This window comes from Nicotiana sylvestris, chromosome 8 (assembly GCF_000393655.2).
Source record: "Nicotiana sylvestris chromosome 8, ASM39365v2, whole genome shotgun sequence".
NCBI lineage: Eukaryota > Viridiplantae > Streptophyta > Magnoliopsida > Solanales > Solanaceae > Nicotiana > Nicotiana sylvestris.
Window position 1 is genome coordinate 170,362,595 of NC_091064.1, and position 20,956 is coordinate 170,383,550.

Here is a 20,956-nt window from a genome sequence, read left to right on the forward strand (position 1 = left end):
TTAATCCATCCATGTTTCTTGATAGCATAGCAATCTCTTCTTGTAGAGCTTCAAGATCATCATCAATTTCGTTTTCAGCTATTTCAGTTGAGGTCTTGAATGCAACTATTTTCTTTTTTTCTTCTTGACTAGTCTTCTTGAGATGCATCTTTTCAAAAGCTATGAGTTCTCCTCGTAGCTCATCATAAGATAATTTGTTTAGATCCTGAGATTCCAGTGTGACTACTTTGGTCTGCCAAGTGGTTGGAAAACTTTTGAGAATTTTTCTATCTTGATCACCACCGGTATAAGGCTTGCCAAATGCCTTTAGATCGCTAATTATTTTGCTAAACCTGACAAACATCTCTTCAATAGATTCTCCTTCTTTCATTGAGAAGAGTTCGTAATCTTGATCCAACATGTTGATATGTGTTTTCTTTACTTTGTTGGTTCCTTCATATATGACCTCAAGCTTGTCCCACATTTCTTTGGCTGTGTCACAGTTTGATATTTTCTCATATTCTTCAACACTTATAGCATTATGAAGCAAATTTCTCGCTTTATTGTTAGCACTTACCACTTCCATTTGCTCTTTTGTATATGAATCTATATCTTCAGGATCAGCAAGTGGTGGAGTAGCAGCAGGTAAGGGATAGTTCCCCTTTTTTATGACTCTCCAAACTTTGACGTCATAGGCCTCCATCCGCACTTTTCAATGGGAGAAATGTTGTCCATTGAAGTATGGTGGTCTAACTTATGAATTTTCTTCCTGAAAGAGAGCTCCTATGATAACTTGATTTGCCATGATCTTTTCTCACAAGCTGTTAAGCAAAAGTAGAATGTGAGTTTTGCTTTGATACCAATTGAAAGTACAAGAAGGGGAGGGGTGAATTGTATATTTTTAAACTTAATCTCTTATTAGCTAGTTTGTCAATTAGTCGACTAGATGTAATGACCTAACAGTTATAATGACAGAAAGTAAGATACAGAAAGTAAGTGCGGGAATTAAAGACACCAGAATTTTATACTGGTTCGGATTCAATGTGAATCCTAGTCCAGTCCCCTTGGGTTGCAAGAGAGTTCTCTTTAGTAAATGCGTTTCTTCGAGTACAGTGGAAATGACTTGATAACTCAGTTCCTCTAACTCGTTTCTTTTTGATACAATGCCTCACCAGTTTTGTACTCTCTTTTTTTCTCTGACTTGTTACGCATCAGATCTTAGAGAACTACAATGTATGTTTGCAGTAGAACAAAAAGAGGGTTTTTTGGTTCGATCAAAGTATAATTGTCTAAGATTCAAAGCCGGGTATAAATACTTTGGTGAAGATTGATTGTTGACGAGGCCTGACAACCCAAGAGATTTGATCCTTGGAAAGAGATTGATTCTATCCAAGAATAAGATAGCTAGTCGTTGCTCTTCCTTGATATCCTTCCTTCAACAGTTATTTATGATGAAGATTTACTCCTTGATTGTTGGTCCTTCCGAAATTAGCCGCTTAGCAATCTTTACAAGATCTTCGATCTCCCGGATATGATGGCCTTGATTAATGCCTTAAATTTAGGCTTGCGTGATTATTTCCATCGCAACTGTCCGCAATCTTTGCTGATTGATTTATTGATTGATTTCTTTCCTTAGGCATCCAGATTTGCTGATTGATTCATAATCTTTGCAGATTGTTTTCTTTCCTTAAGCATCAAGATTGACTTCAGCGATCTTGTAGTATCTTCTTGATTCCTTGTTCTTCTGTAATTGATTTCCTACATAGATATATTATTTGCATCAATAAAACTAGATCTAACAAATTAATAGCCTTAGTCGTAGTAATATTTATTTGAATTATCATCTATTTCTCCTCAAATGTCTCATGTTGATTGGAACAATAGAGTAGATCTATAAATACTCTTCTAAAATATTAGATTTTTAAAAGATATTCAATTTATCAAAACAATTGATAATAAGGAACATAGCAAGTATAAAAATCCTTCAGCAAAATGGGTCATAAAAGAATTTTATGACGTCACCTAATACAATAATTACAATTATAAGCAAAATTAGTTAGTATTTGAAAATAAGACAGATAACTTGCCAAAATCAATAAAATCACATTGGTATGTAAATTTTTTTTTTTTGCGATATACATAAATTAATTATCTATGCTTTTACCTAGAGGCTATTGTAATTTTTTTCTAACACATGATATTGTAATCAATAATAATTGTGTATCATTTTACACGTAATCCAACCACAAAATAAAGAAAGAAATTTACACGTAATCAAGAGTTAAAGACAATTGTTGCGTGTTCACAATCCACACACGACCACTTAAACTTATCTTAGCTGATGTACCTAATAATTGTTATTTGTTAATTCGCCAAATAATTGACTAATTTAATTTTGTATGCTAAGATAAGAATTTAGAATTAGAATTAAAGAGTTCTCAAAAGATAAAAGTGCCACTTCACTTATTCTTCAAGTTTGAAGCTCTGTAACGTTTGCATGCTCCTTCCACTTATGTTATTGAATAACTTAGATGACACAATTTCTTGAAATATATAATAACATCTATCACCAAAGTCATTTTCTACTAATAACTCTTTCTCAATTAAAAATATAGCTAATCCATTTAATCTTTCTTGAAACACTATTGATCTTAGATAAATTTTTATCAATTTTAATTTTAAAAAATTTCTTTCCACTAAAGCAACGATAACATGAGTTATTTAACATAATTCTATAAGCACTATATGCATTTGGAGCCCACAAGGGTTGGCTGAATTGGTTGGGTGAGTGATTTTCCACACGGGAGACCTAGGATCCATTCCCCTCACCGACAGACTCCTCAGTCAGAGCTAGTCACATCGGACTTGCCTGGTGCAGTTTACATTTTCCCTGGATACTATTTTCCTTAACACTTTTAATTCAGAAAATAAATCTAAACCATTAATATCAGATTGATTATTATGCTTTAAGGAACATTTAAGATTATGACAATATTTTTTTAAAATTTTATCATCTAGTGATCTCGGTTCGATATTCATTTTAAATGCGATTTCCTTGACAGAAATCATAGTAGTTGCAAATTCTTTTTTTCTATATTTGTTAAAGAAAAAAATCAAACCTTTTCACTTTAACTTTTTCTTTAAAAAACTTATATATAGCCTACTAGGTATAACAAAAAATGGGCCCAGGGAATCCTTCCAATGACATCTCAAATAGAGTAAATTCTCATCCTAATTCATTTCATCAAGCTTTTTGGAGAAAACATGAATATTCACATTGTAGATATGTAGTTCTTATGAAATAATTTGTATTGTAGGTCGTTTAGTATGTAGTCATTACATAAAAGTGACGTAATAAACTTCACATAACAAATGATTGATAAAAGAAAAAGAAACCCCACTAAAGAGCCGTGCTTTCATTTAACTTTAACGGGTATTAGAGAAAACAATGTATGCATTAGCTTTTGGTATTACGAATTTTTTGTTTGGTATACTTTTTTAATCTATATATTACTAATGCAAATATCAATTATATAACCTATTTGGTATTATCATACGTATAATTAATACATAACCGACCGTGGTATTAGCAATATCAAGGCTATTAGTGCATGCATTATCGTGGTTAAAGATGAAACTGTCTTTAAAGTCCCTTAAAACTAAAGAATATGGAGAATATTTTTGTAAACAACTAATTTTCCTAAAAATTATGCAATGCCTTTTAGTTTTTACCAAACAGTGGATAAAAAATAATATCTATATAACTAATACTTGCATTACTAATTAATGCATTAATAATCCATGTATTACTAATACACCGTAATCAACACTATTCTTATACACCTACCAAACGACCTCTAAGATAAATATATAAATCCTACTATCGAGAGCTTAACTTATATGGATTAAATTATCAGTATTTATTCATTATAACATATTTATTTCATATAATATATAGTTACGAAATTAATTTAGCATACTTAAACAGTTCGTCGTTTTAAGTTTTGAAATTATGAAGAGAAAAATAATAGTATACAAAAGTTATGAAATTGGAAAATGAGAATAATATTAGGACGAGGAAGAAAAAATATAAATAGACATCGTGTTCAATCCTTTCAAGACAATCTTCCGCGCACCACACACACACCACCTTCTTTTTCTCTCTCCTCTCTGTCTCCTTTCTCTCTCTCTCTCTGAATTATTTGTAATCTGGACCAGCTGGTACGAGGAAGCAATTAAGGGAGAAATGTGATAAAAATCAATGGATTCAACCCGAGATTCTCTGGTAATTCAACAAACTCAATCTTCCTTTTTTTCAAAAAAAAAAAATATAATTTTCTGGGTATTCATTGATCTCTTATGATTTCTTCAGAGTTCGAGTTCATTGACAATCTCAGAGAAAATATGTGCTGCATTTTTCCCAATAATAGCACTCATTGAAGCTTTAATCTACGCTGCTTCTGGTTGCTTGGAATGTCAGCACTTGTACCGTCCCAACAAGAAGAAGTTGGGTTATGATTATACCGACCTTGCCCGTCTTGCCAACGAATCTCGATGTAATTGATATTCCCCTTTTCCTTTTTTTCCCCTTCTTTTTACTGAAATTCTTTTTTTTTTTTGGAACTGAAAAAGGTTGATTTTTTTTTTTTTTTTTTTTTTGTTGTTGTTGTTGTTGTGGTTGTGAATTTGATTTTGCAGTTAATGTAAATGAAGTGGAAGCATTATACGAGTTGTTTAAGAAGTTGAGTTGTTCTATTATTGATGATGGTTTGATACATAAGGTGAGCTTGTTTCCTTTTTGCCTTTGGTTTTGTTGTTATTACTCCTTTTTATTACTTGATCTGATACCTCCTCTACTCGATTGATAATTTGGGATAACAATGTTCTTTATTCCTTCTTTACTAAATTGGCAATGTCAGTTCTGCCAAGTTTTTAGATCTTTGAAAATATTGTCTTGTTAAATTAATCTTTTGCTTTCTTTTTTCAGGAAGAGCTTCAGCTAGCCTTATTTCAAACTCCATATGGTGAGAATCTCTTTTTGGACCGGGTAAATGCTCTAAAACTTTTGTTCCTAGTTCATCTCATGTTCTCTCTTGGAAGATCTGTCTCCTTTTCCATAATAATAATGATAATGCTAGCACATTATAAGTGGCTAATAGAAGAACTTAATTTCCTAAAAATACCACTTTAAGTGCACTTTGATGCTTCAGTATCTCTGGATGCATTGGATTGATTATACTTTTCCTGATCACAGGTTGATGCCAAATAAACTGATACCTTGGTGTTTGTAGTCTATTTTATTCACTCTGTAAATTTATGTAGAACTCATGTGCATTCCTCATTATGTTGAACAGGTATCATTGTTTGATTCCGGAGACAAACCCTAAACCTAATCTACATAAGACAGTCATTCCGACCTTTTAGTAACCTTATTTGTTCCATCTGAATTTCGTCTTACTCTAAATAAGTTAAGCAACTATGTTTTTATTTTTGTGGTTCTTTGCATGTAGTATCTTGTTCAAACTATATTGAGGACATGCTCCTTTCTAGTGGTTGACACACAAATTGGAGATATCTTTAAAACGAGGAAAGGTTTATAAGAAATCTGCCTTGCATCAACTTTGCCTTACCTTATTTCTTCATCAATAACCGTCTCTAGCTTCACGTTAATGAACTTTCCAGTTCCTTTTCTGCAGGTTTTTGATCTTTTTGATGAAAAGCAGAATGGAGTCATTGAGTTTGAGGAATTTATCCATGCACTTAATATCTTCCATCCCTATGCTCCAATAGAAGACAAAATAGACTGTAAGGGGTGCAAGGCGTTCTTTTAGTTAATAGTAACTCAAGTCATCTGATGCTTGTAACTCATTGTAATCACTTTTCTTTTTGGTTCTCTTGCAGTTGCCTTTAGGTTGTATGATTTACGACAAACTGGGTTCATTGAGCGAGAAGAAGTGAGTAAACAAGTTTGAAATTCTTTTTTAATTTACTCCAAAGATGTGATAGTACCAGATGCGTTTAAAATAACTACCTTCGATTTAAGTCTAGCAATAACTGATAACCTGCACTCTTTAGTGTTTAAGTTCTATTCACAAATACTGGGAATGATTGGAATATAGCTTTTTCTGCCATAATTGCACGCATAAACTATATAACTTCAACTAGTTGCCACCAATGTGAACCCTTAACTTATTAGAAAAAGAACTAAGTTGCCACCAATGTGAACCTAGAAAGTTGATTGGTTCTGAAACTGAAAGCTGGAATATAGATCTGATGATGTCTCAAAAACTATTCTGGATAAAAAATGATTGATTTGTAAAGTCAGATGGGAATGTGAGTAAAAGTGATTATTCATAAACTCAGACCGGATTATACATCTGAGAATATCAAACTATTGTTTTTTCCTTTAAGTGGGACAGACGAGGGAGACCACACAAGGGTTCATACAGGATATTTACTATAAATCAAGTACTTCAACTTATTAAAAGCTGTTACAGCTAATATATGAGAAGTACAAGTGTTGAAGTTGATATTTGGCAGCAGTTAAGATGCTATGAGGACCAATTTTTGATAGCATTATATACTTAGAAAGCACGTTGAACTTGCAAGCTTTCCCACACCTGCTCCATTTAATTTGATCAACTCCATAGCTGATAAATACTGATCCAAAACTTGATCAGAAGTCATCATTTATCCTTCTATTAAGGAAGAATGCCCTCCTTTTTTTCTTCTGTTGTTGATTCATTTGAAATACGGACACTTAGTTTCATGCAGTCCTGGTTAAATAAAGTACATATGTGGATCATTGTTGTAACTACTGAATGTTTGTGCATATATTGATGCAATAAAGGTTGCAATCCATAGATAGCCTTTGAGTTTATGGTAACTGAAATCGGGAATGTTTGGTCTAGGTTGTGTGAGTCTTTGGGTGGGAGAGAGAAGAGGCAGCTTCCAGAAAAGCGTGACCAATCTTTCCTTGAAATCCATATGCATGCTTTCAATTATTTTTAACTTTCAGCAGAATCTCCTTGCAATGTTCTGTTTATTAAAGTTGACATCTAATTTAATTCTATATTTCTACATACTTTTATCAAATGAATTGATCGGAAAGTTTCCTCATTTAGGTTAAGCAAATGGTAATTGCAATTCTGATGGAATCTGAAATGAAGCTATCTGATGAACTGGTCGAGGAAATTATTGATAAGGTATGCTTTCGCCAAGGTGAATCTTTTTTCTGAAACTATGTCTGCATCATAATATTTATGTCTCCATGTTTCCGACAGACATTTGCTGATGCTGATTCCGATGGAGATGGTAAGATTGATAAGAAGGACTGGAAAGACTTCGCCATTAGACACCCCTCATTGCTGAAGAACATGACCCTTCCCTATTTGAAGTATGTTAACTGTTCTTCTGTATCGTGGCTTCTGTGCTTTTATTATTGTTGATTCAACCTCCATGCAAGCCACCAGATATTAGGTCTTTTTCTTTTCTTTCTTTCGCTATACTTGTTTTGCTAAATAGGATGGAGTGGCGAAATAAAATGAAGGAGAAACTAAACCCCCAATGACCACTCTATACAGAAAAAAAACATTCTCATTTGGTTCAGGAGAGAATAATTGAAGGTTAATAGGAAAAAAAAATTCTGGTGTTTCGATCCCCAAATAAAAGAAGGAAGCTTGTAGTACTACTCATTATTTCCTGAGTAGTTTGAAGCTTGTAGTACCTACTCATTATCGCCTGAGTAGTTTATCTTGTGTATTCCTCTTTCTCTTTTGCCTTTGGACTCTATTCTGTTTGGTGGGTCATCTGATCGATCAAATTCTCTCCTCTCAGAGGAGGCCTTATTATGTGGCCGAACTAAAATTGTTGTTCTTCTGTGTTGTTTTGCTTCATCTCTTTGGTAATAAATCAGAGAAGTAAATTTTTTTTGCTTTCGTGAAAACCCTTGCATTTCCTAGTCAGAAGGAAATCTTTGTAAATGTTGATTTCTTGTGCTTCATTTTACAGGGACATTACTACTGCATTCCCAAGTTTTGTTTTTCATACACAAGTTGAGGACTCGGAGAAAAGCCATTTGTTGTGACAAGTGGTGTGCTAGATCATAGCGTTGCGATGTGATTGGAGCTGGGAATTCCTTTAATCTGGTTAAATACTTTCAGCCATTGCAAGAAATGTCCTCCATTATAGCAGGGGGCATGCTGGTCATCAAGTCTAAAGCAGCAGCCAGCGGCTTTTCTTCTGGTGAAATGGCCTAAGCTGCCATCGGCATCTCATTTATTTTCACAATCAATCTGTAAAATCTCTTGTATATGATGGTGATTAAGAGTATTGATTAGTGAATCTTCAAATGTATTCCCCCCCAAACCTATGCACTCTTGTTAGAATATGCTGTGTGTACTTACACCCACCCACCCCACCCCCTCAAAAACCAAAAAAAAAAAAGCCAATTGCCATGTATATACATTTTTGCCATTATTGTTTCTTTTGGTTATGAAAAGCTGGTCTGTTCTTATTCTACATCACTGCTGTATAGAGATTTTCGTGCTATTTTTCAATCAATTAGAAAGTTTGTTCGTTAGAGTCAAGTGGCTGTTTCTTTATAGTGTTTTCACATGCTTCCAGTTCAGAAATCCTTCCTTTTCATGAATTGCCATTCTAGATGTGGTACAGTTTTGGCTGGATTAGCCTGACTGTCTGAGTCAGAACGTTCCATTCTTTTTAGAGTATTTATTTTTGACATGATCATTTGGTTGAGTTTTTTTAATGCCATTATCTAACTTGACTCTTTATCTCATCCAGTAGTTTCAGAAGGTTGGCAATATTAACTGTTGGTCTTGTTTTTAAATAAACTTCACCGGATATTTTATTTATTTTTTGAACAAAAACTTCATCGGATTTTAGTATGTTGGTTTTGAAAAAACGAACGAGTTATTTGATACATGATAAAATGTACAATGAGTGTAAATAAACTTTTAAAGAGTCACTGGTTCACAGACAAGATAAGATGGGAACATATAGCACAACATATTATAATAAGGATTAACGGATTTTGTAATTCAGATCGAGTTAAAGATGTCAATCAGTATATGCCCCCGAAAGCGTTTTCTGTAAATGTAATAAAACAAAATTAACAGGTACACTTGATTTTTAATATGTTAGAAACGCTTTTAAACAAAAATAAATTGTAAAATTCAGAACAATTAATATATTAAGAGAGAATAGTAAAATAACTATATGAGAAAAATGCTATGAACTCTTTCATGACCCATACCATATTGGTGTAATTTCAGTTTTCAACTTTTGTGTCTGAACTAATTATGGATCAACTAATGGCTACACTTATTAAAATTCTCGTTGCTTTTGCTAAAAGAAAAACAAAATCATGTTGTTAAAATATTCTGACTTCACTGGAGTATTTTTGGCTCAGAAATAGATATTTAGAGACACATCCTGGCCTTCCCAGGAAGAAAGGCAAGGGGTCTCCCTTACTTAAGCTCCGTTGTTTAATTCTTCTGGGAATTTTCGTCATTCATTTGGTAATATTGACCTTTGAAATATCTAGTCAAATACATTTCGTCATTCATTTGTTAATATTGGCTCAGAAATAGATATTTCGTCATTCATTTGGTACTTACTCTATCTAGTCAAATACATGGAACACCTTTGAAAACTTGTTGAACAGTATTATTCTATAATGGTGGTGTCCGGCCAACTTGCAGCTGCTGAAGCCATAGGCAGGCAAAAGAAAACCTGGCGAACTGAAGATCTTAGTAGCCAGAAGGAAAGAAAGCAAAAGCGATTCCCGTAATAACAACGGACAAAATGGGAGTTGCCTAAACCATAAAACGGGATTGTGGGAGGGCAATACAAGCGTTGTGCAGCTACCGAAGCAGTCTGAATGCTGCACCCAAGATAGCGAAAGTCCAGTAGCCGCACCTCTATTAATCCACTAGATATCTGCTATCTCCCATGAGCATAGGTATTGAGCAACTCTACCTACGAAGACTCGAGCAGATGAAAAAAAATCACCAAATATTTTCGTCTCTGCTCTAATTTGTACTGTCGTCTCTCATGATTTGCTAGACTAAAGTGTTAGCTTGAATATATTATTATTCACAAGAATATTCTATGGTTCATATAAATGGATGGTTATGGCACTAAAATTATGTGTCATCTTTTCAAAAAGATTTTAAACATCAGGGTTCAAACCTTGTGATATCAACAGATAGATTTCAATATGGTGGCCTTTAGGCTATGGAAGGCTACAAAATGTGGAGCATGATGAAGTTCGTGGAAGGCACTGATAAAAGCTCTGTGTTAAGGGTAATTCGATAACTTCACTTAGAAAAGAAAGGCAAACATAATGAAGAGATTTCCACATTCTTCAGGAATAACTACAACTTAATAATCAGCAATGCACATTTCCATGTCATTTCTCTTTCATTTGGTACTGGCAATTTGGTTATCAAATTCACAATTTCGGGTCACACGAGGTGTCATGATGCAGTTCTACCTGGAGCTCTTGGTGCGTTAAGAATTAAAAAGTTTAAATCTTGTAGCAGTGTGATACAATAAATTAGGAATCCAACAGATTTTTTACACAGTAAGTACCAAAAACAAACCATGCTAAAAGAAGAAGCGAGAACGCCAACAATGCTACCAAAAACGGCCATCCCACCATGAAAATGCCAAAGCATACAACTAGAATAAAAGGTGAAAATGATCTCAAGATTGAGATGTTGTCAACCCAATGTCCTTTGAACAATAAAAGAGCTCCAACATTGATCATGTTCCAGTTCATTGATCCACCATAAGAGAGCCTGTTCAGGCAATTAGCGAGAAACGAATAGCTGTTGCATGTGAATAAGTTATACGATTTGTGCTCAAAATGACGGATACTTGATTGAATGGCATCATCCCAAGTAACTGCAGACCCAAACTCTGTGTGTTTATAGCCATGCTTGCATGTGTGCGCAGCAAGGTTTCGTGGAAAGCAGCACTGTCCAGGAATTCAACAATCAGCAATTCTGTCAGTATTATATTGGTAAGATAAATCAGCTCTATTGCTTAAGAATTCTAACATGTGAATGAAAAAACAACACCAATGCACTAAGGGAGATAGGAGTGGTTAGTGCGTGGAATACAGGAATAATGCTACAACTAACTGTTGAAAATATAATGAATTAACAAAACAGTATGCCCTCTAACAATTTAAACTTTGAGATGAGGTAGTTACATAATATAACATGATATCCGAGTAGGCAAAGGTCCTGAATTCAATTATCATTGCCGCACATTATCAAAACGAATTTTCACATGTTTAGCTCACACGTGAGGGGGCGTACTGAAAACATAATATATTAACTAAAATTGAATTCTCTCTTATTGCTGCAGCCCTTCCTTTTATTTTTCCTAAGCCGAGGGTCTTTCTAAAACAACCTCTCTACCTTCTTGAAGGTAGGGGGGGTAAGGTCTGCATACATAATACCCTCCACAAACCCCACTTGTGGGATTACATTGGCCTGTTGTTGTGTTCTCTCTAACAACTTAAACCTTTAAATGTGGTGGCCACACAATTCAACAATAACAATTCAAAGGCTTAGAGCATGTCACAAGAAGTTATACCTGCTTTCTGTGTAGTTGAAGGTATTTGGCCACAGAACCGAATGCAAAATCATCAACATTAATAAAGTTGGAACCAGAAAAGCCGACAGCAGTACCATCCTCTGTGCATATTCCTACATGTCCAATGAAAGGTGCCAACCATGAGACCACTGGTAGAGGAGTCCACACTAAACAACAGGGGAACTTAGCATTCTCTGGATCTATTTCGTTAAGAGGCCAAAATTCATGCTGAATGTCTTCGACTGTTCTTATGCTCTCCACTTTGTAGGCAGGTTCCAAATCCATTAAAGAAAGTCCTCCTGATGGCATAGGGCAATATACAGTTTTGCAGTCATGAAAAAGAGGTTTCTGTTGCACGAAAAGAAGAAAAACAAAAGTCAGTTGAGGCAGCTATCAAAAGACATTAGGTATCAATTGTCCTACTTTATACAACTGCACCAACTGATCAGCAGATGTAGCATCAACATCCATGGCTGATGATGGTTAAAGAAGTTTGAAAATGAAGATAAAACATCTAAAAATAATAAGAAACTTCATTGGATACAACTCGTATTCATCAATTCTAAGAAATGGGAAAGTTCTCTTCCATATAAAATGCGGTAACTGATACCATTCCTTCAAGCTTACAGTTAATGACTGGTTTCAGTAAAATTTCAATCACAGCTTAGAGAATTGTACTCTCTTTCTAGAGTTTTGACTGCATGGTCTCAGTGTCCCTATTTAGCATGGAATATTAAATCTTCACAATAATCTGCTCTACAGCTCACAGCAAACTTTCTGTCGATTCCCTTTCTTCCATAGTGATCCTTTGCACTGTTGCTATTAAATTTTCAGGTTTGTGCTTCCTTATAAAAAGGAACATGGGATATTAGATCTTCACAATGATCTGCTCTACAGCTCACTGCAAAAAATTTGTGTCGATCTCTTTCTTCCCCAGGAATCCTTTGCGCTCTTGCAATTCAATATTTAAATCCAGGTTTGTGCTTGCCATTTGAGCTGCATATGTGGTATTTTGGTATTCTTGTGAAATGACTAAGTAGAATTCTCTGAGTTGTTTCTTAACTTAAAAAAAATCAAAGTATTTCTCTGGTGATTCCTAATCCTGCTCTTTTGGGTTTCATTTTTTGGATAGTGAGAAGTGGCTTCTAGAAGTAGGCAACACTTGGGATCTGCTTATAGCTTTGAAGAACGACAAACAAATGACAGGTACTGGTAAAACGTATGTTTTGTATTCAATCACACTGAATGATTTCACACTACTATGTTTTTCCATTGACTGACAAAATATAATTTTATTGCTAACACAACATCAAGAAAGAGCCTGAAACGTTACAAAAGAATGCATGGTATGCTAGAAATCCAAGGAATCCAAGAATTCCAACATTTGATCTGAATCATATACAGCCTGTCTACTACACCAAAAATACTAGTTTTGTAGACATTTGAACTTTACAAAAGACGAGGATTAGCCTATCATTTCTCTTTAACCATACTGTCCAGAATACATGTGGAGGGATGATTTCAGAGTATTTAACCCTAATAAAGTGTGCCAGTGCAATGGAATCATCATCTAGATGGGAATCAACATTCCTATCAACAAGTTGCCTCGAGCAAAAGATATTGTGTGAATGAATGACACTATACCTCTATATTTGAAGTCAGATATGAGCCACAAGAAGTGGTGCTTGGAAAACAGAAGAAGCATTTTTAGCATTAAATTACTAGGTATGTTCAATAGTCCATGACATTGTAGATCTGAAGTAGCAAGAAACTAAACAGATATAATACTGCCTCGGAATAATTTCCCAACCTATTTCAACTAACAGACAGGAAAAGAATCTGAAGGGGTTTTAACCTTTCTATCCCAGGTGTGTTCTGTCATACGCATTTCCTATTATTTAAGTCCAAACTTCCAATACTAGTGTTCTTATAAGTCACGTGCCCAAACATTTATAGAATCTCGAGTCAGAGGGGGATGACAGTACAACAGATCCGCAGGAAACGAAATGGGGGAGCTCATTGGGTGCGGAGATTCAGGGAAAACCTACTGGATTGAGAAATAGCTTAGTTACAATGTTTGATTGACTTCTTTACAAATGGAATCAACACTACTAGCTAGGACACTTGGAGATGGAGATTGGAGAGAGAAAGAAGCGGTATGCTCTCAGTTAAATCATACTTCCACAGATTTTCTGGTGATAAATAGTCAGGCTCCCAATACCTATTGGACATGATTCCAAGGGCACCAAGGAATATGGCTTTTTTACATGGTTTACAGTAAAGGGGGTCATCTTAACAGCTGAGAACTTGAGGAAAAAAAAGATCATACATGTCAGTTGGTGCTTCATGTATAGATGCGCAAACATGCGGACGACCTACTATTGCATTTTCATGTTGTTACCAGATTGTAGTTGACGGAAACAGGGGCGGAACCACGGTGTTGCTTATAGGTTCACGTGACCCTAGTAGCTTTTGCTTAAACCTTGCATATACACATAAGAAATCCACCAAATATCTATAGATATTTGACTATGGACCCATATGTTATTGTAGTATGAACTTGAGGTCGTTGTAGGAACCCATAAAACTCAAATCCTAGATCTGCCTCTGGATGGAAACTGGTCCTGAGTACAGTGACACTACTATTATATCAGCACAAAAAATAAAAAAACAAGTGGAAACAATAAGATTTTCTGCATTGTATTTTGATGAATTTTGCAGTGATATAACTTCCTTTTGGCTTCTTACTGGACAATTTGAGAAGCTGCTAACTAGGACCTACTAAAATTGTTTTAGGACCTAACCCCCACCCCAGCCACCCCGATTAACTTTATTGGATGTCAATTGGTCACATTTTATTCATGAAATGGGTTGGATTGGTATTAGTACGGATGCGGGAAATTCATTCTATTAGATCTAGGAAGTACATTCGATCTTATAAGTACCTTGTGATAGAATTGAGAGCATCCTCTCCTCTTTGCAGCTTAAAATAAGAGAATCTTAACTTCATAGTTAGTTAAGACTGCATTGCACTCCCTCCCAAGAATATCTCACATTTGCAGACTATCTACCTAAATAAGAAATATACCAAATTCATATAATCAACGATTTAGTAGAGAATTGAAAAGGCTTATTTCACTTGGCACCGAAATATGGTGCTTAAACAATCATTTAATGGTTCAAAACCTTAATCCCTTTTTCTTACTTAAAATATCAACATCAAGAATGACATTTTGATGTATACTGCAGAGAATAAATAAAGATGGAAGAATCAACTAACTAAATTTCAGGAATGAAAAATAGGAAAATGCACCTGCAAATAGTCGGTAAATGGGGCACGGAATTAAAGTGATAAAACTCAGCAGCTTATACGACAAGAAGATGATGAAACTATACCTGAATGAGTAAGTTGTATAGTTTTATACTTCCAAATTGTTCTTGAAAATGGCAAATAGGGTTGATGAAGAAGAACGGGAAAATATTTGGTTGATTTCTTTTCGCATTTATTCATCATCATTATTATTATTATTATTATTATTATTATTATTATTATTATTATATTGATTAATACTAATAATACTATCTTCTACTTTCAGATATTATGGGGAAAAACAGAAGTTGGGTTAGATACATGAACCTGGCAACACCGACCCACCTGTGGTCCCCACTTTATCTGTGATTTTTTTGATTTTCTTTTCGTTCCTTTTTTTAAAATTAATTCTCAAAGTTTGAACTTCTATATACTTTTCTCAATATTTTAATACAACATGCTTTCATAACTATTTTTCAAATGCCAATCTAAACTAAAGGGGAAATCAAGTGCTCCTTTAATCCCTATTTATATGACATCCTTGCTATTTAATTACATTTGAAAATATTTTATTCATTCTCATAAGAATATCATTTCATAACTTCCATGAAATTGAAATTTAAACTATCGAAGAATTGTCTATCAAACTATTATGTAGGTAGAATTAGAGAAAATATTTGATCAAACGCTAAAGAATTAGAGAAAGTTTTAGAATAATTATTGAAAAAATAAATTACTTTGTAATATTTTTTCTACCTACACTTATCTATACAAAATTGACATCTTAAACTCTACGTCAACCAAATAAAATAAATCTGAAACCGTACTTTTAATGTGCAATCGAAATTTGAAAAGGAGATCTCAATGGAGGTAAGACTATTATGCTTATCCATTGGGAATCTATATCTATATATATATATTAAAGCAAGAAAATTTGCATTGTGGTTAAGTCAAATGACAAGCTATTATAAAGCCACTTGGCAATCTTAAAGAGTTTGTGGGAGATTTTCAAATAAGGAAATATCACTTAAGAACTATATATAAAATTCCATTTATTGAAATTAAATTGAAATAAGAATTATTTTTTTAAAAAAATAAAGTTGAATCACTGTACTAATATTTTCTAACTGAAGTTTTTTGTTTAGAAAGTAAAGAATTTTGATATCAATTCTACCTGAGAAGACTATATCCTACCATAATCTAATGTGTAGTTTTAATTTTATTTTAAAAATTCAATACTTTTTAATGAGTTGAAGAATATATTTTAAGGTTTTAAACTAAAGTTCAAAATAAAGATATATTTAATAATTTATTTATTTCATAATGGATAATCCAAAATATCTGTTTTAGACTAAGTTTTCTGAATTTTAAACAAATATACAATAGAAATAAAAATTTTAAAGGCTAAAAGCTTCAACAAAAATAATAATTACTAGAAGTTTAATAATAAAAATACCATAATATTTTGGTGAAATACTATATAGTTTGATCATATGCACTTTTATTTTTGTCTATTATTGAATAAAACACTAAATAAAATATCATACTTACTAGGGAAAACAATTTAGAAAGAGGGGGATAAAGATAGGGTGAGAGAATTTATACTTTGAATTAGCTTAAATGATAAAATAAAGCAAATAAATAATTAATACTAAAAATATTATTGATAAATTCAAATATTATATAGTGAAAGATTAAAAATAAATAAAAATATTATTTTAAGAGAAAGAAAAACCATATTCGTTATAGTATATTATATATAAAGTAGGTGACAAGCTAATAAAAAGTTAAGTAATATTGTAACCATATTAAGTAATGGGTAACACAGTAACAATAGACAAAGAACAAAAAAAATAGAGATTTTTTTTTGTAAATAAATAATATAATTGTAGATATATAGAAGGATTAGACATTTAAAATTGATATAAGAAAACTTTTTTTAATTATTACGAGAAAAAATAAATTATGTGGATAATATCACGCAACTGAAAATATAATTTATAAACCTAAAATTTAAAATATTTACAATGAAATAATGCCAAGCAACAAATTAACAATATAAAGATGTAATTAAAATTGTCATGTAGTTAAGTTATAAAACAAAATTAAAGTCAAAACTCTATACGAAAACAAAAGGAAAAAAACTAATTGCTTATTGTATATAATACTAAATAATAATTACTAAAAGTGTAGATTTATGAAAAATAATAAAAGAGCTTCTTTGTTTAAACTTTGGCACATTTTCAAAAGAATTAGAAAAATAATACGATAATGTTTATATTATAGATATAACACGAAATGTGAAAAATAACTAAAATATTATATGATAGAAAATAATGTATATAGAGGAGAATAAAAATAATGTGAAGGAGTCTACACTTTAAATTTTTTTAATAAAATAATTAAATAGAAAAAATAATATTATTGATAAATTTAAACAAAACGATTGGAGCTACGGAACAAAAGAACAAAGTTAAATTAAATTTTATGGTAATACAAAACTATATTCATTGTATTATACTAAAAGTAGAGCAATGAGTAAGGACATTAAGTAACTCCATAAGCTAATAAAAACTCTCATGAAAATATAGCAAGTGTGCATTATGGTTAAGCCAAGTGGCAAGCTAATATAAAACCACTTGATAAATTATGACAATATTTGTTATAGTATTTAATTTAAATTGAAAGACATGATATTTATTTAAATTTAAATAGAAAGATAGTAAATAAGATTCTTTTGAATATGAATGGAAAAAAGTTAAATTTGAATTGATTGATTAATTAATTAGGAAAGCTAATCAACACATAAATGTTCCAATTCAAATAGGAGGCTTAACGAGTGAGGCGAGTTGTTCTAAATAATGAGAAAGAGTTTTTTGAAATTTGAGTTCACAACAAAAATAACAGAAAAAATAAAAACATGTTGGTTACTAGAAATAAGACTAAAATATTTAGGTTCGAACCCACAATCGTAATTACCGAGTTGTTGGATCAAAACTTAACTTTCATAACTACCTTAGGGATAATGTTTAAATATGAATCGACTCAAACATTGGCTAAACAAATGTCAATTGTGTTGTCTTACGGTAAAATTAATTATCCAATATTTTATAATTTATATTATACCTCAATTGTTTGGAAGCAATACATACTTTTTTTTTTATTTTTTTTTATTTTTTTATTAGTGCTAACAGTTGCTATGCCAAAATATATAAAAAGGAGGATAGATTCTTCTCAATGGCACTATATTTTTAAGAGGCCGAAGGTTCACTCGAATATTATATATATATATATATATATTTTTAGCGCGTTGTTGATAATTATGTTCTCTCAAATTGTGTGTGTGTCAATTAGAATGAAATAGATTTGGATAGGGTAAACACATAGATGAATATAATTGTACTATTTGGGATTGCTATTTACACAAAATAAAGTGAATCATAACATCATAAGATAAGATTCATTTAATTAAGAATTACATATAAGAACTCATCTTTTTTTTAGTACATGTGCATCGTGGAAGAAAAATATTTAAAGTAGGTTAATATTTATTTAATTATAATATATTAATCTTAACTATATCCCAAAGGTATCATTTAAATTGTTAAAAATAATGTAACTTTAATTGTGTGGTTGAAGTTGAGGTAACTAGCAAAATTATTGAGCAAAATTACGATCCAAGTTGGTAATTCCCAAAAGTTGGAATATATTGGTTGTTAATAAATTATCATATATGTATATATTAATTTGTCACCGTGTAATTTTAGGTTGGTAGAAGTTGACGCTGATGTGAGAATTTATTATGTTGAGATAATAATATAATATATTTTTATAATTTAAATTAAGATATTACTAAATGTATTTTTATTTGTTAGTACTCGATATAGTATGACTTCACTCAGTTTTAATATAGATGATATAGTTTGACTTAACACAAAATTTAAGAACGAAAAAGAAAACTTTTGAAACTTATTATCCTAATAGTTTTGTGGGACCATGATATTTGTATGAGTGTAAGAACTTCTCATTATATGTAAAATTGGTAAAATAAAAAATTTAAAGATAAATTATTTCCAAATACAGAAATGTGTCATTCTTTTGGAACAGACTAATAAGAAAAATATTTTATGTAAATTGAAAGGGAAGGAGTATTTATTTTTGAATCATATTGTATTTTTATTTGTTTGTATCACCGGCTATATATGAGATTATAATATTTACGCTTATCACAATAGTTATTCATATGATTTGTTCTTTTAATTTAAAGAATTTAACAGGATCATAATATTATCCGCACATCGTGCGAGTAGTAATACTAGTTAGGATCTTCCAAATAGGAGGATTATTATGTAAATTATTATTCAAGCAATAATATCATCTTATTTTTGGGCAAGTAAACAAATTTAAAAAAACAATAAAATCTGATCTTCAAAAAATAGGGCCCCACCAAATTAAAAAAATCAGAGAGAGAAAAGTGAGAAAAAGTTCAATGAAATGGTGTGAAGAGGTTTCAACGGTGATATAAAAAATTGCAAAGTTGCAACCACAGAACGTGTATTTGACCATAAAGAGATTAGCTAATATGTGTTGTTGAATTAAAAAGCATTAATTAAAAGAACATAGACACCTAAAAGAAGCTTCCAGAAGGTGAACTTCCTCCCTTGTGAATCTTGTGTTACTTGTTGGAACCTTCGTGAGGTTTCATACATTGAATATTGAATTATTGGTCATAATCCAACACTTTTTTATAATTGTGTGTTCGCGTCATTTCACGCACATTTCGACTAATTTTACGGAATATCTGCTATTCATATATCTGAACGGCTGGAAAAAAATCACTTAGTCTTTTTATTTTCGCTAGAATTTAAACCTTAAACCTAATGTTCTCAACCGACTTTATTAAGTAAATCCAACATATTATCCTCATGCCACCACCAAAACACATCATTTTGTTTGCGATTGTGGTCATATATCTGTATGCTTAAGAGCAATTATTAGTCAAAGAAAGCTGTGTCACCAGAGACGAGAGGTTGTGTCAACACTAGGGGCACCAAACCCAAAAACCAAACGAAATCGATTAAAAAACCCGATTAGGTTTGGTTTGACTTGATTTGGTATTGAGTAAAAAAACTCGAACTAAACCGACATATAAATATATAAATTTTATTTATATTTTTAAAACTTTATAGTGAATTTTCTTTAGAAAGTGTAGAAATATTTGGGATCCTCTCATGTATTAACCTTGAAAGTATAAATAAATTATTGTTAGACGACTAAGAAAATAACTATCTGTGTTACTAAAAATATTCTCCTATTAGAATATTTTAATAGATCATATGTTTGTCAATTTTTTCCATATTGACTAAACATATATTCACTTATCGAAGTTTTATCTATAATTTTAACAAAGTAAGATAGAAATAATATACATGTAACAAAAAGACCCGAAACCCGAAAAATCCGACAAAACCGAACCAATCCAAATCGATATAGTCGGTTTGGTTCGGTTTTGATAAAAATCGAACCAACCCGGTCCATGTACACCCCTAGTCAACACCAATAACAACTTGTTCTGTCATAAATTGATTAGTTTAGGCTGATTGTCAATTTATCGTAATCCTTCTCTGTTATTAGCTTATCACAATTCTCTTCCTTTATTTGAACTTAAGACTGACAATGTATGCAAAGTTCACGGAGACGGACTTACGTAAGGATGTCTCAACTCTTCTTTTTTCTTTTTTTTTCGCTTTCATTCTTTTTCTTTTTTCTTGCATTTCACATAAATGGTCTTTTTCCAAAGACAATTAGCAAGTAAATTTCCTGCTTGGCACTTCCATGGAATACGACATATCTGGTATAAATTGTTTTTTCTTTTTTCTTGTTAACAATATCACTTGTGTTTTAAGGTCACATTTTTTATATGGAGATCATTTGTTTGTGCTTGGTCAAAGATAAACACGAAAAAATGTAACTGCAAGTGGAAAATAAAGTATAAAAATACTTTTTGATGTTTGACTATTGAGGGGTCGTTTGGTAGGA

At 32.1% G+C, this 20,956-nt stretch overlaps 2 protein-coding genes across 4 annotated transcripts; one reads left to right on the plus strand and one right to left on the minus strand.

Moving 5' to 3' along the window:
* The first annotated feature begins 4,240 nt into the window (after positions 1 to 4,240).
* Positions 4,241 to 8,065, plus strand: CBL10 (calcineurin B-like protein 10). Its single transcript, NM_001302592.1, is given in 9 exon segments — positions 4,241 to 4,264; positions 4,352 to 4,535; positions 4,678 to 4,760; positions 4,967 to 5,026; positions 5,676 to 5,784; positions 5,881 to 5,933; positions 7,104 to 7,184; positions 7,263 to 7,375; positions 7,990 to 8,065. Coding segments are annotated over 9 exon segments (783 nt in total).
* Positions 8,066 to 10,489: 2,424 nt separating this feature from the next.
* LOC104230529 (protein REVERSION-TO-ETHYLENE SENSITIVITY1-like) lies at positions 10,490 to 15,086 on the minus strand. Of its 3 annotated transcripts, none has more exons than XM_009783363.2 (3): positions 15,004 to 15,086; positions 11,608 to 11,955; positions 10,490 to 10,981 (listed from the first exon to the last, which is right to left on the minus strand). In XM_009783363.2, the coding sequence occupies exons 2-3, from the start codon at positions 11,914 to 11,916 to the stop codon at positions 10,559 to 10,561; spliced, it is 732 nt and encodes a 243-aa protein (XP_009781665.1). In that variant the 5' UTR covers positions 11,917 to 11,955; positions 15,004 to 15,086; the 3' UTR covers positions 10,490 to 10,558. The 3 variants fall into 3 exon arrangements, with proteins under 3 accessions (XP_009781665.1, XP_009781664.1, XP_070009055.1); XM_009783362.2 differs by having other exon boundaries at positions 14,921 to 15,010; XM_070152954.1 differs by lacking the exon at positions 15,004 to 15,086 and adding an exon at positions 14,553 to 14,656.
* Positions 15,087 to 20,956: the final 5,870 nt, after the last annotated feature.

Bases quoted from the DNA above. Each gene is read 5' to 3' on its own strand.
- LOC104230529 (XM_009783363.2), bottom strand. From the start codon at position 11,916: ATGCCATCAGGAGGACTTTCTTTAATGGATTTGGAACCTGCCTACAAA. The intron at 10,982-11,607 runs GTATAACTTCTT...ATTCCTGGACAG, and splicing joins TTCAACTACACAGAAAGCAG to TGCTGCTTTCCACGAAACCT.